The following is a 16,602-nucleotide window of genomic DNA, read 5'->3' as shown; positions in this document are numbered from 1 at the left end:
ACAATGGAATAAAGGGAGTGTAGTGTACAATAAACTGGGTTTGCTCTTGGGCTTTGTTTGGCACGGTGCTGGGGGACGGAGGGAAGGTAGTGCTCAAAAAACACAAGAACCCTGACTCAAAATCAGCCCGCCAGTTTCTTGCAGGCCCCTATGGGGTTTGGCACTGCCTTGGCTGAGGGGCATTTGGATGGGGGCGCCACCGCAGAGTCCGCTCTGGTTGGGGGGATGGGGAGGCGGGAGCACGCAGAAGCCAACGTGAGGAGCAGCGTGTGCATCCTCATTCCCCCCAGTCCCACGGCCCATGTGCGTTCCCTGTGCAGGCGGTATCGCCCACGCGCCCGGCCCTAGCCCTGTCAGCGCGCGCCCCCTCCCTCCACTGGCTGCCACCATGATCTGCTTGGTGCTTACCGTGTTCGCCAACATCTTCCAGAGCAGTGAGTGCCCCCTCCCGGGGTGGGGAGCTGTCTGGGGAATGCCCCCTCCTGGGGCGGGAGGAGGAGAAGGGTGGCAGTTCGGGGGTTGTCCTCCAGCAGGTAAGGGGAATGGGGGGTCAGGGGATATCCTTCACCAGCAGGGGGAGGAGGATTGTTGAGAGGATGCCCCCTCAGGCAGGGAGAGGACACAGACGGGGGGCACTGATACCTCCCTTCCTCACCCTTTGCCTCCCCTGACTCAGCTCCTTCCACTTTCACAGCTCTTCTCCCATTTACTCCCACGGAGTGGGACGGGGGGAGGGCTTGGCACAGAGGTGGCTGTTTGGGGCAAGGTGCCTGCTCTGCTGATGAGACACTACTGAGAGCAGAGTGGTACCCAACCCTGCTTTGTGGCAGTGAATTTCAGTGCAACTGGTTCACTCTGAATAAAGCTTGTAATCAGGCTCAGGGAGGGAACAAAGAGGCCCCAAAGGAGTTTATTTTACAAGTGGGGAAACTGAGGTACGGAGAAGGGACGGGAGTCTCCCAAGGTCCCATAGTCATCCCTTAGCAAGGCTGGAAATAGAGTCTGTCCCTCTTGACTCCTTTCTCTAACTGAGCCCACACAGTGCCTGCCTCTGTGATCTATGACAGGAGTGGCCAAACTTACTGATCCTCCTAGCTGCATACAAAATCTTCAGAAGTACAAGAGCCTGACAGGGCTCTGGTCTTTAGCTCCATGGGAGGCACCTGTTGTGGCTCAGGGCTTTAGCCCTGCTCCTGCTGAAGCCATGAGGCCCTGCCAGTGTGCCCTGTGGGGCTGAAGCCCTGAGACTCCCCTCCCCACCCCATTGGGCAGAAGCCCCTATCCCACCATCACACTGCAAGGCAGAGGTCCCGAGCTCTTCCCCCCCACCCCCAATCTGGTAGGTGGAAAAGGGGGGGAAATGTGGGGTGCTCCGTGAGCCGCACTTTTAACGGTAAAAGACCTGCATGTAGCTCACGAGCCACACTTTTGCCACCCCTGATCCATGCTCTGCAAGCTTAGGTCCCAACTATCAGCTTGCATGTTCTGTGTAAAAGAATATCCCTGACTGCCTTTTCCACATACTTAAAGGGTTGTAAAAGAAAACATATCCCCAGTCTAACAAACCAATGTAGACTGTTGGGCAGCCAAATAGGTGAAATCAGCTCTCTAGAGTGGTTTAAAAAAATCATTCAGTCAGATCCCCTGATTATTTTCACAAGCCTTTTAGTTTAGATTCAAATTCAAATCGCTTGAGGAGGCCTATGGTAGCTTGATTTCAAATTCAAAGGCAATATTAGGGCTGGAAAATTCCCAGACTTATTACATGCTCACTCAGATTACATAGCATAATGTTTTGTCCAGATTTTGAAACCCAGAGCAAGTCTGTCTGTGATGGTGGATTTCCTGAATTTAAAAGGCCATGCATTCAGTGGCTTTTATTTTTGTTTCTTTAATTAAGGGGAGTGGATTTATTAAAATATATGGGACTTGATTAGGATGCAATAAATGCTGATAAATGTAACAGGTGCTGACTCTTCATCTTCTCTGTGTTCAGTCCAAGAAGGACTGGAACTGGAGCAGGAAAGCTCACTGCTGGGTATCAGGACAAGTGGACCCAGATTCTATAGGAGCAAAGGAACTAAAATCTAATGCAAGTCTGTGGTTGGATATTGCTCTCTGTAGCCACCAGGGCTTTCCCAGTCCATCTCAGGAGGATGTCCTCTCTATCCCTCAGCTCCACCCCCGCTACCCACCAGACTGCCTGCTACCCCTTGCAAAGGATTACATGGTTGGAAACAACTCCTTCCCAGAGTTCCCTGTCTTTGCCATGGGGAAAGAGGTTCTCTCCATTGCTCTAACTTCCAGAGTCCCTACTGTATGTGTGCCACTAACCCCCAGAGCACTCCTGTCTCATTCCAGTATTGGACTCTCTCTATCTCACAGTGGGAAAGGGGCTGTCTGCAAACCTCTGACTTTTGTCTCCTCCAACCTTTGCCATATATGAAACCAGTTTTACAATCCAAACTGATGGTAAGCTATGCCCCATTCCTATTTGAGTCCCTACCTTAGCAGCATCTGCCTCTTCCCTTATCTCTGGTTTTATTTTTTAATTCCTTGATCCTGGTTGTAGTGACCCCTCTGACCCTGAACGCATGCTGAGGTTTGCTCTAGCCCTAAGTGTTCCTCCTCCTCCTCATCTGCTTTCAGCTTGCACTGGAGTAAATGAGCGCACCTTCCTAGCCATCAAGCCAGATGGGGTGCAGCGGCATCTCATAGGGGAAATCATCAGGTGCTTTGAAAAGAAGGGCTTCAAACTGGTGGGGATGAAACTCATGCAGGTGAGAGGAGCTGGCAGAGCAAGGGCTGTCCTGGCACCCTTTAAAGGTCCAGTCCATGCCTCACTCTGTGTATGCTCTGTCTTGGGGCTTTAGACCTTTGCAGCAGGGACCTGCTTGCACCCTGCTTGCTGATGGTGCTTTGTAAATAATACCTAGTTTTTATATAGCATTTTTTATCAGTAAATCTCAAATCTTGCATAGGTCAGTATCCTGATCCCCATTTTACATATGAGGAAACTGAAGCACAGAGAGGGGAAGTTACTTGCCAAAGGCAGTGGTTCTCAACTTATTACACATTGTGGGCTGCATATGCGGCCCACAATGTGTTACCTGGGCTACAGGGGCTGGGTGGCAGGGCAGCAGCCGTCCGCCCCGCACCCCTGCCACGTGTGGCCCACCGGCTGCCCACCCCAGAGCTTGGAGGGCATGCTGGCAGCCCCGGACCCTGTGGGGTGGGCCAGCTGCCCCGGACCCGTGCTGCGCGGCTGCCCTGGACCCCTGGAGCCCGACCCTGCGGGGCTGGCCGGCAGTCCCAACCCTGGACTCCCACCATGCGGGGCGGGCCGGGAACCTGGCAGACCCCTGCACGCGGGCCAGCCCTTAGCACACAGCTGAGCTGGGACGCAGCTGTGTGCTAATTGGGCTGCGGGTTGAGAACCGCTGGCCTAAGGTCACCCATCCAGCCAGAGGCAGTGCTGGCAATAGAATCCATAGAAGCATAGAAATGTGGGGCTGGAAGAGACCTCAAGAGGTTTAGCCCCCTGCTCTGGGGCAGGATTAAGTATGCCTGCCACCTGAGTCACACTCTATTGCTCTATCCACTAGGCCACGAATAACAAAGTTCAGAAACGCCTGGTATCAGAGCTGCTGCAAAGTCTCTGGCTGAGGCCATTTCTCCAGCATCCCTCCCATGGGAGCTCACCGTAGTGATATATCCTCCTACCACTAGCTGGAGACAGGAAATGAAAGGAAAGCTCCCTAGTTCTGTCTCTGTGCAGGTAGCCAGCCCAGCTAGGGGGATTTAATTTGGATCTTTTTCTGGCCACCACCATTCAGGGTCAAGTTTTCCAAAGCACTTTAGTCTTATTTTCAAAAGTGATTTAGGCACCTAAATCTCATTGACAGTCAATGGGAGTTGAGCTCCTAAGTCTCATTTCCAAAAGCAACTTGAAGCACTTGGGATCTAAAATCATTTAGTCACCTTTGAGAATTTACTGTCTTTCTTTCTTTTTTTTTTTCTTTTTTTTTTGAGTACCCTGCCCCAATCTGTTTTATGCAATGGACTGTCGTATAGGCTGTTCCATTGTAACTCTGTTTTGCAGCATTTGTTATGGACCTATGAAAATGGACCTGTAATGGAAACTTATTTTTTCATCGTCAGTGTAATAGACACTTGCTGTTATCTAAAGGGCTGTATTGCAGATAGCCTGTTCTGAACAGAGCCCAAATTCAGCCCCTGTTGATTACCTGAATCCCGAAAGTTACTGTGAGGCTATACACAGAAAGCGAGTGAGAACTGAACTGAAGGAAGAAAATGGGATTCCCCAGATGAGGAATGAACACTGATCCAGTTTCACCTGGCAGTTGTTCCTTCCTGATGAGCTTGATTTCCTCCTCCCAGCTGCACTGCAGAATTCAGGAATCCAGCCCTCAGAGCAGGGAAGGGTCCCTAAACGCCACTTCCAATGTGGACTCTTCTGTCCACCAGAACAGCCATTATAAGCCATTTTAGGACAGTCCCATTCTATAAAAGCAAACTAGATCATGTGCTGTGTTTGTGCCCAGGCCTCGGAAGACTTGCTGAAGGAGCATTATATAGCCCTCTGTGATCGCCCCTTCTACAGCCACCTGGTGGAGTACATGAGATCGGGTCCTATTGTAGCCATGGTGAGTACTGGCCAGGGGCCCCTTTCATGCCCTGAAACCGATATCAAATGCAAGTGCAATTAGCATTGAACTTGTGGCCATTCGATCTTCCCTTCATACCCTTCTGCCAGATCCTCTGGCTGAAGTGTTACATTGTTGCACGTAAAAGTGAAACCTGTGCACATCTTTATTTTATTCAAACAGATAATCATAGGCTTTCTTGAGGCAGATTCTGCCCTGACTTACCTCCAGGCGTACTCATACGAGGTGGTGGAGTTAGCTAGAGGGTGCTTACGGCAGGATTTGGCCTTGCTGCTCAGCAAGCTGCGGAAGCTGACTCTTGCTGTGCTGTCTTGTAGGTCTAGCAGGGGCTGGATGTGGTAAAGACGGCTCGTGCAATGATTGGAGAAACTAACCCTGCTGATTCCAGACCCGGCACCATCCAAGGGGACTTCTGCATTGAAGTCAGCAAGTGAGAGCCTTGGGTTTGTTTTTGCTGGGGAATCCTCTGTGTCCCTGTTGCAGGTGGGAGGAGGCTTCTTCTGCATTCTGCTCCATGTCCCAGTTACTCTCCCCCTGACTGAGGGGGAAGATGCGGGAGTGCCTTTGGAGTCAGCTCTCAATGCTCCTGTCAAAGGATCACTTGTGAGCGATGAGCACACCAGATGGTCTGTGGCAGGGTAGGGTTCTCCATCTTGTGTAAAGTAGCCAAATTTGTGCAGCATTTTAGGGATTTTTACCCTAATGGTATGGTCAGTTTGGAGTTAAACCTGAGATCTCCTTGTTTGGGGCCAAAACTAATAACACCATGTTGAACCAGAACTTTCTGGTGCCCCCTTGAGGAGAGGGTAGGCACCACTCATCTCAGCAGTCCCTCCCTGGACCACAGCATTGCTGTGGGGTCATCCCAGAGTAAAGTCCTCTGACTGTGCTGTTTAGGAGTGGGGTGGTTGGGAGGCTACATAAAGTAGCCTCACTTCAGTCCCTGGAAAAAGCATGGAGCAGGTCCTCAAGGAATCAATTTTGAAGCACTTCGAGGAGAGGAAAGTGATCAGGAACAGTCAGCATGGATTCACCAAGGACAAGTCATGCCTCACTAACCTAATTGCTTTCTATGATGAGATAACTGGCTCTGTGGATGAGGGGAAAGCAGTGGATGTGTTATTCCTTGACTTTAGCAAAGCTTTTGATACAGTCTCCCACAGTATTCTTGCCAACAAGTTAAAAAAGTATGGGCTGGATTAATGGACTATAGGGTGGATAGAAAGCTGGATAGATTGTCAGGCTCAACGGGTGGTGATCAATGGCTCCATGTCTAGTTGGCAGCTGATATCAAGTGGAGTGCCCCAAGGGTCGGTCCTGGGACCGGTTTTGTTCAATATCTTCATTAATGATCTGGAGGATGGCATGGATTGCACCCTCAGCAAGTTTGCAGATGACACGAAACTGGGAGGAGTGGTAGATACGCTGGAGGGTAGGGATAGGATGCAGAAGGACCTAGACAAATTGGAGGATTGGGCCAAAAGAAATCTGATGAGGTTCAAGAAGGACAAGGCAGAGTCCTGCACTTAGGACGGAAGAATCCCATGCACTGCTACAGACTGGGGACCATGTGGCTAGGCAGCAGTGGATCTAGGGGTTACAGTGGACGAGAAGCTGGATATGAGTCAACAGTGTGCCCTTGTTGCCAAGAAGGCTAACGGTATTTTGGGCTGTATAAATAGGAGTATTGCCAGCAGATCGAGGGACATGATCATTCCCCTCTATTCAGCATTGGTGAGGCCTCATCTGGAGTACTCTGTTCAGTTTTGGGCCCCACACTACAAGAAGGATGTGGAAAAATTGGAAAGAGTCCAGCGGAAGGCAACAAAAATGATTAGGGGCTGGAGCACATGACTTATGAGGAGAGGCTGAGGGAACTGGGATTATTTAGTCTGCAGAAGAGAAAAATGCGGGAGGATTTGATAGCTGTTTCAACTACCTGAAAGTGGGTTCCAAAGAGGATGGATCTAGACTATTCTCAGTGGTACCAGATGATAGAACAAGGCATAATGGTCTCAAGTTGCAGTGGAGGAGGTTTAGGTTGGATATTAGGAAAAACTTTTTCACTAGGAGTGTGGTGAAGCACTGGAATGGGTTACCTAGGGAGGTGGTGGAATCTCCTTCCTTCGAGGTTTTTAAGGTCAGGCTTGACAAAGCCCTGGCTGTGATGATTTAGTTGGGTTTAGGTCCTGCTTTGAGCAGGGAGTTGGACTAAGTGACCTCCTGAGGTCCCTTCCAACCCTGATATTCTATGATTCTATAAAATAAACAAGTCAGGATGCTGCCGCATCTCACAAAAGACAGAGTCCAGAGCCTTCCGAAAGCAAAAGGAGAAGAGGGCCTCGGCAGCAACTCCTGCTTCCTCAGCCTGGGGAGCTCTGAGTTCCAGCCCTTCTTTCTGAGTGCCACCCAAACTGAACAGGGACCCTGCCTCTCTCCAGGCTTGACAAGCCTCACTGGTGTGGTGCATTGGGGTGGGGCTGATTGTCCCCCAGGGAGCTCTTTAACCCCTTCTTGACTGAGACAAGGATCTGCCACTTCACACTTCCATAGCAATTTTTATCTTAAGTATGCTGTACGGGCACTCAACTGATCCTCACAACACCCTACTGAGGGAGAGAAGGATAATCTCCTTTTTACATGTGGGGACACTGAGGCAGGGAGAGTGCATGGACCTGCCCAAGGCCACAAAGGGAATCTGTGTCAGAGCCAGGATTAGATGTTGGGAGTATCTGGCTCCCAGTCCTGTGCTCAGACCATGCCCAACTCCGGTGGCATAATAGTTTGCATAGTACATTTGGCCATGAAGAGCACTATGCTTAAACTGCCTCTTTGGTCTCAGGATGAGCCGTGGAGAAGAGCAGAGTTTATGCTCTTTCTTGCTGGTTTATGCTTTTTTCTATTAAAACAAAAAAGTGAGGGGTGTTCTGCTTGGCTTTTACCATATAACTATCATATAGCTTCTTGAAGCCCCCAGAGCCATGGTGGGGAGCACTCCCAGCCATTAACTGAAGTGGTGGTAGTGCTCAGTGTAATAGATGAGCTGTCTTCTAGCCCTTAGTCAGGCATATGAGTTAGTTAGGTGTTAAAAGACAAGCAAGAGTCCTGAATAGTCTGAGGCTCTGGCTACACTAGGGGTTTCCATCAATGAAGCTACACCAATTGGCTGAAATCAGGGCTAATTCTCATTGTAGTCAACGCCTAAATGAAGCTCACATCCCTCCTTATATAGGTTTCATTTCCTTGGCATCTGATGTCAAACTTACCAGTTCTCCATAGAGTCTTCCAGGGGAAAAACAGGGGTCAGAAGACTTGAATTTCGAATGTAAAAACAAGCAGCACTACATATAAAAAAGGCACTTTCAGCCCTTCATGAAGCCAGAGCAGCAGCTGTTACTGTAGATTAGAAGAGATTATACTGTACAAAAAATATGGAGTACTCTAAGAAAATCAGAAGATGGGTTAGCTGTAGGCACTGTTGTTGCTTTGGTGACATGATTTAGGGGAGGGGACTGGTGGGAACTGGCAGCTCCCACATGCCACCAGGGCCGCCGAGAGCGGGTTCGGGCCCCGGTGAAAAAAAATTTTCGGGCCCCCCCAGCAAGGGCGGACTGGCTAAACAGTGCCGACGAGAGGGGTGGGGAAGCCGGGCCTGGAATTTTTTCAGGGCCCCCAGCAAGGGCGGACCGGCTAAACAGGGCCAATGAGAGGGGGGGGAAGCCGGGCCCCGGGCCCCCTTCTGGACCGCCGGGCCCCGGTAATTTGTACCGGCTTCCCTCCCCTCTCATCAGCCCTGCATGCCACAGAATAACTGTCATGTCCTGCCCACAGCCAGAAGATGCATGGCTCTGGGGTAGGGCTCTGAGGAGTGGGAAGGAACATAAGGATTGTTCAGGTAGGAATGCAACAAGATGACACTTGTTCAGCAAACTTTATTATTTTAGCCAAGATGAAATTACTTCTGGCTCTAGTTCCCTGTTGTGTCTGACTTGGACAGTACTCATTCTCCTTCCCCACAGGAATGTGATTCATGGCAGCGACTCAATCGAGAGTGCCCGGCGGGAGATTTCGCTCTGGTTCCACACAGACAAGCTGACCTGCTGGGAGGACAGCACTGAGCACTGGATCTATAAGTAATAAGAATGGTCTGGGGGAAGGGTATCTTGCTGACGCTCAGGCACAGTACAAACCCATCCATTTCCATTTCTCCTTCTCTGGAGTCACACTGGACTCTGTCATAGTGTGGTTTTTTCATAGGGTGTTTCTATCTAGAGGTGGGTGGAGGGGTAGTGGGAAGTCTTTTGTGCACTGGTAACTGACCAAATCGCAGCTCTCTGGGATAGTAGCTACTTGGTGCTGCTGGTCTGGTTCTGTCGCTGCTCTGCAGCATCCTAAAATCCCAAGGGGTTCAAGGTGACCTGCAAAGGAAAGAAAAATGGGCTTGTGCCTTTGGCATCTTTATAATGTATAGAAAAGACCTGAAAATTACATTAGAATTTTAGGTCCTGTCTACTATTGAAGACTCTCTGGTGATTGGAGAACTATTGATATGATGACATCACAAGCAGTAAGAGAGTGAAAGTTGAGCAATTTGAAGATTTTGATTAGAAGGAACCCATTGGATGATCTTGTCTGACCTTCTGCATAACACGGACCAGGAAACCTCACCCAGTAATTCTTGCATCAAGCCCATAATTTTTGGTTGAGCTGGAGCATATCCAATCTTGATTTAAAGACCATTGTTCCAATGGTTAATTACTCTTGCTGTTAAAAATGCATACCTTATTTTCAGTCTCAAATTGTGTACCTACACTGGATCTTGTTATGCCTGTGAGATAAGACTGCTCTACTATCAGAAATATCTCTGGGCAGGTACTTAGTGGTGGTGATCAAGTCACCTCTTCATAAGTGAAATAGATTGTGCTTCTTCAGTCTTTCACTGTAAGGTGGGTTTTCAAGCCCTCAAATCTGTCTTGTTGCACTCTTCCAAACCCTTTCCAATTTTCCAACATCCTTCATGAGTTGTGGCACCAGAATTGGACACAGTATTCTAGTAGTGGTCTTACTAATCCCACATACAGAGGGAATATTACCTTCCTAGTAAATAGTCCCATTTATACAGCCAGGGAGCATTCTAGCTCATAGGAACTGCAGACTGGATCAACGACTGGTCCATCTACTCTAGTATCCTATCTCTAACAGGGGCCAAAACAAGTTGCTTTAGAGGATGGTGTAAGAACCCTTCCGTAGGCAGATGTGGGATAATATGCCCCCACATTGTGTCATAGAATCATAGAAGATTAGGGTTGGAAGAGACCTCAGGAGGTCATCTAGTCCAACCCCCTGCTCAAAGCAGGACCAACACCAACTAAATCATCCCAGCCAGGGCTTTGTCAAGCCAGGCCTTAAAAACCTCTAAGGATGGAGATTCCACCACCTCCCTAGATAACCCATTCCAGTGCTTCACCACCCTCCTAGTGAAATAGTGTTTCCTAATATCCAACCTAGACCTCCCCAACTGCAACTTGAGACCATTGCTCCTTTTTCTGTCATCTGCCACCACTGAGAACAGCCAAGCTCCATCCTCTTTGGAACCCCACTTCAGGTAGTTGGAGACTGCTATCAAATCCCCTCTCACTGTTCTCCTCTGCAGACTAAACAAGCCCAGTTCCCTCAGCCTCTCCTCATAAGTCATGTGCCCCAGCCCCCTGATCATTTTCATTGCCCTCCACCGGACTCTCTCCAATTTGTCCACATCCTTTCTGTAGTGGGGAGCCCAAAACTGGATGCAGTACTCCAGATGTGGCCTCACCAGTGCCAAATAGAGGGGAATAATCACTTCCCTCGATCTGCTGGCAATGCTCCTACTAATACAGCCCAATATGCCGTTAGCCTTCTTGGCAACAAGGGCACACTGCTGACTCATATCCAGCTTCTCGTCCACTGTAATCCCCAAGTCCTTTTCTGCAGAACTCGTACTTAGCCAGTCGATCCCCAGCCTGTAGCAGTACGTGGGATTCTTCTGTCCTATGTGCAGGATTCTGCACTTATCCTTGTTGAACTTCATCAGATTTCTTTTGGGTTAATTCTCCAATTTGTCTAGGTCACTCTGGACCCTATCCCTACCCTCCAGTGTATCTACCTCTCCCCCCCCCCAGCTTAGTGTCATCTGCAAACTTGCTGAGGGTGCAATCTATCCCATCATCCAGATCATTAATAAAGATATTGAACAAAACCAGCCCCAGGACTGACCCCTGGGGCTGCCAGCTAGACATCCTGATCTCTAATAGAGTTTGGCTTAAGCCTTGAAGCACATGGTTTAATATCACTTCCACAAAATTTTATAGTAATTAATTATGGCAACTGGATAGTCTTGATATCCATATAGTCATCTCATTTTTGGATCTTAAGTTCTTGGCCTCAGCAACACATGTGGCAGGGAGTTCTGCAGTTTTATTTACAGATGGTTACAAAAAGTATTTCCTTTTATTGGGTTTGTTTCATTGACTGTCGCTGGTTCTTGTTATGAGACAGGAAGAACAGAAGTTTCTACTCTACCTCCTTGATTCTGTTCATTATCTGATATATTTTTATCATGCCCCCCCCCCTCTTATTCAGCTCCTTTCTAAGGTAACAATCCTAATCTTTTCAATCACTCTTCCGCTTAGTTTCTCCAGGCCCTTCATCATTCTCGCTGCCCTTCTCTGAGCCCTCTCTAGCCTTTTTGAGATGGGGTGACCAGTACTGCACAGTTTTCCAGCTGAGGTTGCACCACTGATTTATATAAAGGCATTATAGTAGTGTTGAGCTACGCATTGAGCAGAGGTTTTCACTGAGCTGTCCCATTATGGTGCCCAGGTCCCTTTCTTGGGTTGATACACATTACAGGGTTCTAAATTAACTGTAAGAGTAGTTTAGTAATGTAAGAACTCTCTTAGCCACAGCATTGCACAGGGAGCTCATGTACCATGACTCCCAAGTCTTTTCAGAGTCGCTGCTTTCCAGGATACAGGGCCAGATTTTAAAAGCTAGTTAGGGTGTCTAAAGGTGCAGAGGGGCACCTACTGGGATTTTCAAAAGCGCATTAATTCCCAGAGGTGTTAGTTATGTAGGCGCTTTTGAAAATACCACATGGTGCCTAAATACCTTTAAAAATCTGGCCCGCAGTCCCCCATTCTGTAAGTGACCTAAATTTTGTTTCTAAATGTATGACCTTGCATGTTACTGTATTGAATGAGCCTAGTTTACCAAGCAATCTAGATCATTCTATATAAATGACCTGCCCTTATTGTGTACCTCTTCACAATCTGTCTCTTGCAAACTTTTCCAGCAATGATTTTATCTATGATCTGAAGGACAGTCTGCAGCGATTGAATAGTATTGGGCCAAGACTAGATCCCTGTGGGACCTTATGAGAAACAGCCATTCTCTTTTAACAGTTACTTTGAACTCTATCAATTAGCCAGTTTTTAATGCACGTAATATGTTAGATTATAGCGCTATAGTGATTTTTAGTAAGAATCAAACATTTTTGTTAATACTTATTTAATTCAAATGAATAACATTTTAGAGAAGGAAAATCTTTGTTAAAGATCCAAATACTTCCATGCCTTCAATTAGGATGTAGGAATTCACAATAGATATCTGATAAGTCTTCTAGCAAATTTAGGGGACACCAGAGTGGACTCTTCTAAAGCAAAACACAAGCAGAAAACTACCTTAAAAAAAAAAAAGAACCCAAACCCCTTTCAAGCCTTCTTTATCCGGCGCAAAAAAGGGGCACAAGCCCCATGTTATAAAAATTATTTGCAGGTCACCTTTAATCTTGTGTTCCCATCTATTCCAGAGCTGCAGCTGGACAGTAGCAATAACCCCATGGCAAACCTAGTCAAAGCTGTAACCTGCTTAATTTTGGCAGAGGTGCTTAAACTTTACCATCCAGAGAGCTGTGCTGGCAGGAGGCTGCAGGCCACATTCCATTGGCAAAAGAGGCAGCTGACAGCACTTCCTTTCTGTGTTTTAATTCTGAGGTGAGATGGTGAGAGCATTCAAGCTGCAGCACTGCAAGCTGGAAGAGGTCCTCTTCACCATGTTAAAGACAAGGGCAGCCATTGGGGATGAGAAACTTACTGACTTGAATGTGCTTTGACAATGCAAGGGATAGACTTGGGGGGAGACTGTTTCCTTGCCAATTCTGGCCTTGGCTTTCAGCACTCAATGAAATGAAAACACTACTTGACAATGGGGCCAGTACCTCACAAACTTCTGCTAAACTAGGCAGCAGATAGTGCAAACTATGATTGAGACCTAGTTTCAAACCATCTTTCAGTCACTGCCAATCACCCTTTCATTTCCTCGTGCAAATTGTTGCTGTCTGGGGTGGGCAAAGTGTGTATATCACGGCCCCATCTTTTGAGACAGGCTTGGCAGCCCTTTGAGTGCAAGCACATCAGCTTTTGGCCTTTGAGTCCCCATTCCATATTGCTACTGCCGTCCCTTGGAATATGATCAAGTGCCCAGAAGCTTGTTATATAAAAAGATATAAGTGGATCTAGGTGGAGGCTGATGGGATGTGCTCTTTCTTTTAATTTGTTTTCCTCTATTCATAAAAACCTGTGTATTCAGCCAGCTGTTAATTCCATAGCTGTTGGGAATGCGTCCCACACCATGTGAGTGGAGGCAATAAACTCAACCAGTCTCTTTAGCTGGCATGCTGGCTGCAATGCCAGTGCAAAAGGGTTGTATGAGGGCATATTACCAATGATCATTTTAAAATAAACAAAGCTGTTTTGAAGCACTGACTGGTGAACAAAGATCCTTTCCACAGCACCTATATGGCTGCGTTCAAGCATGCTGCTTATCTCCAACTCCTTCAGCTGCAACTCTCATTTTTTACATCTATAAATATATAACTGACTTTTATAATGGTTGTCCATTTGCTTTTTTGTAATAAACTTTGAAAATATCCTGCCCTTTCCTTAGTTATTTCACCACAGGGACAAAGCAGTATAAGACTGGGAGGACTCTGGCTGTCTAGGGAGCTTATTCAAGCTGCTGCGGTGATGGAGGTTAAGCTCAGAATGGGGGGAGTTCAGGGAACTGATTTAATTGTTATACTTAACTCAATCTTAAAGCTCCATGTGCTGAGTGTCTTACATTTTCTCGCATGTGATGGGGTGGACAAACCCCACACTGGGCAACAAGGGGTTAAGGGATTATTTTGGGCTCAGCCAGCCCCACCTCGCCACACCTCTAGCAAATGCTCCATTAGGGAGGAATTAAAAGGCAGGCAATTAGCTCATTTGGGGGCAGAGCTGGAGGTGAACAGGCCTACAGCTCCAGCAGCACAGAGCAGAGGGAAGCCTAACACAGCTGCCCAAAGGGGCCCTCCCTAAGGGAAGGGAGGATCCACCCCAGAGACAACCAGAGGGAAGGATCCTGTGGACCTTGGAAACCCCCTCTGATTAATTTTGATTTGGACTTCCCCACCAGGGGAAACCCTTGGATTAAGCTGACCGCAGGGTGGGAATGAGAGGAAGAGGCCCAGGGAGGACAGCCTTAAGCAGCCTTGGTTGCCAGACTATTGGTAGCCCAAAGGGCCCTGGGTGGGAGCTCGGTGGAGTGGGAGGGCCCGGGCTCCCCTCCCCACAATCCCTTTGGCGCTCAGGGGTTGTGGCCATGACCTCTAGGCCATACTCCCCAACCAGACCCCGAGTGAGGACCGTTACACCGTGACACTGACATGTGCTGCCAGTTGGTATGTTGCTTTGATGCTCTAGAGACTGTGATACAGCAGGGCCAGGGAGAAGTGGGAGCGTGGAGATCTATAAACCCTAGGCTAATTAAGGCCCTGTCAGGAACCTAATAAAAAACCCCAGCTTCAGGCAGACAGTGTGGAGAGAGGACTGGAGTTTGGAAGTGTGTTGCTGAGAATCGAAAGACCAGAGAAACAGAGGGAGACCCTGCCCCAGCAGAGCAGGGAGACTCCCTCCCCCAGCATCAAGGACCGAGGTTAACCCTACCCAAGGGGGAAGAGAGTAGGAAACCCACAGGGGTTGAGAGGGGCTGGAGCTCAGAGTGAGCCGCAAATCCAGACCGCTTCCCTCCTCTACCACCTTCCCGGGCCACTAGTGGGGCCCTCGAGCCCCCAAGAACAGGGGCAAGGGGTGGAGTCCTAGCCCTCCCCCCCCACCAACATTGGCCATTTTGTCACAAGACCCATGCAATACTGCTTATAATGAAGTAGCCACCATTTGTAAAGACACTAGAGTCATTTAGGGGGCTAATTACAAGGGAGCATTTGATGCCATTAATTTTAATGGCTGATACGGTATAGTTGGCAAACCATGAATTTGTAGCCTTGTTCACAGGACTTTTAGTTAGTTTATTGCCTTTTTCTCCATTAGGGCACCCAAGTCCCTCAGATTTCAGGATAGAGCTATTAACTTAGACAAGTAAGTGTCTTTTCAAACAACTGAACAAGCAAGCACGATGCACCCAGCTTCATGGAAGAGTGGCTGCATAGACAGTTGATTTTTGCCAAGACTTCCCATATTGAAAGAGAACCCCATTAACATGTAGTCCATTTAAACAATTGTTAAGTGTCAGCCCCCTCTGCCACTGTGTGTCCTCATGACAACATTTGTGGCTTGAATCACTATATCTGCTGACACTTGCACCATAACAGCTGAGTGTTCCACACCTTTGGCACATCACTTATGAAATTGCAAGGAAGCTACTGCTGCAGAGCACTAGCTCTGAAGTTGTGGGGATTGCAAAACTAGCATCCTGCAATCTGACTCAGTGAATGACATGCAGTAAAATGTTAAAGCTTGAGAATTTGAGATACTGCCTGAGCAACTGTTACAATAATCAACCCATTGTCACAGACTGGTCAGAAATCCCAGTGTCTGTACACGCAATGAATACACGTTTCCATTGCTGATGTTAACACATTTATTACATACAGAACAGATTTGGTTCACTTGTTTGATAGCATAAGGGTCAAAGCATGGGAAAGTATTCATACAGCAGTCTCTTTACAGAATGCCATCTTCAGACCAAACTGTGGAGTTTACAGGCCTTAAGACACTTTTTAAAATCCTTTTATAACATACAAGGTACTTTACATACATCACAGTGGAGATATGATAGGGAAGTGTATTTAAGCCAATCAGCTTTCACCTTGCTGCTCTGTAGCCACCGAATGAGGATGATAGGAACATGAAAGCAGTGGCTCCTCACTTAGCTGTCACTGGCCCCTTTTTGAAAGTGTGCTTCTCTTGAAAGAAAATCTGCTTCAAACTGCAAACGAGCCTGCTGAGATAAGGAGGTCTGGAACCTATTTTCTTAAGTAGCCATGAAATTTCAGTGGGAGACAGAGGACCAAGTACTGTCACTTTGATAAAACAGATATAGAACATAAACTGTAACAGGTAAAAATCTCACACCATGTTTCATAATTATCACATGGCATATTCCATGAAACTAAATAACTGGGGTCAATTACATTTTAAAAAAATCAGCTCAAATACTGAAATTTAATTGACACTAATTAACAAAAGTTGTGAATTATTTGCTGTCTAAAGCCCTAAGTGACTTATCCTACCAGAAAGCATTTCTGGAATATGCCACAGCAGAATGAAAGCCTGACTCATTCAGAAATGTCACATGGTCAAACAGGCCTCTCTGGAATCCCTTTACACAGGTACACAGCTGGAGGACTCGATTCAAATCCTCTCCTGACCTCTGTCTCCAGAGAGTAGTACAAGTGCCTATGTAATATAACACTGATCATAGGCAATGCAACGCACCGCCAAGCCTCTGTCTCCCCCTAAATAGGCTGTTGGGGCCTCTGTTCTCTAGATACGTGCTGCTGCCTTCCCAGCGCTCTGATGTGTGGCTAGTATTTATC

At 47.6% G+C, this 16,602-nt stretch overlaps 1 protein-coding gene across 1 annotated transcript; it reads left to right on the top strand.

The window, feature by feature from the left end:
• Positions 1–385: 385 nt before the first annotated feature.
• Positions 386–8,825, top strand: NME3 (NME/NM23 nucleoside diphosphate kinase 3). The gene is given in 5 exon segments (XM_065412234.1): positions 386–434; positions 2,650–2,780; positions 4,566–4,667; positions 5,006–5,118; positions 8,708–8,825. Coding segments are annotated over 5 exon segments (510 nt in total). The 5' UTR covers positions 386–388.
• The last annotated feature ends 7,777 nt before the right edge of the window (positions 8,826–16,602 follow it).

The sequence above is a fragment of the Emys orbicularis genome, chromosome 10, assembly GCF_028017835.1.
Source record: "Emys orbicularis isolate rEmyOrb1 chromosome 10, rEmyOrb1.hap1, whole genome shotgun sequence".
NCBI lineage: Eukaryota > Metazoa > Chordata > Testudines > Emydidae > Emys > Emys orbicularis.
Note: the sequence above shows the minus strand (reverse complement) of the source record. Positions and strands in the feature narration are given on the sequence as shown.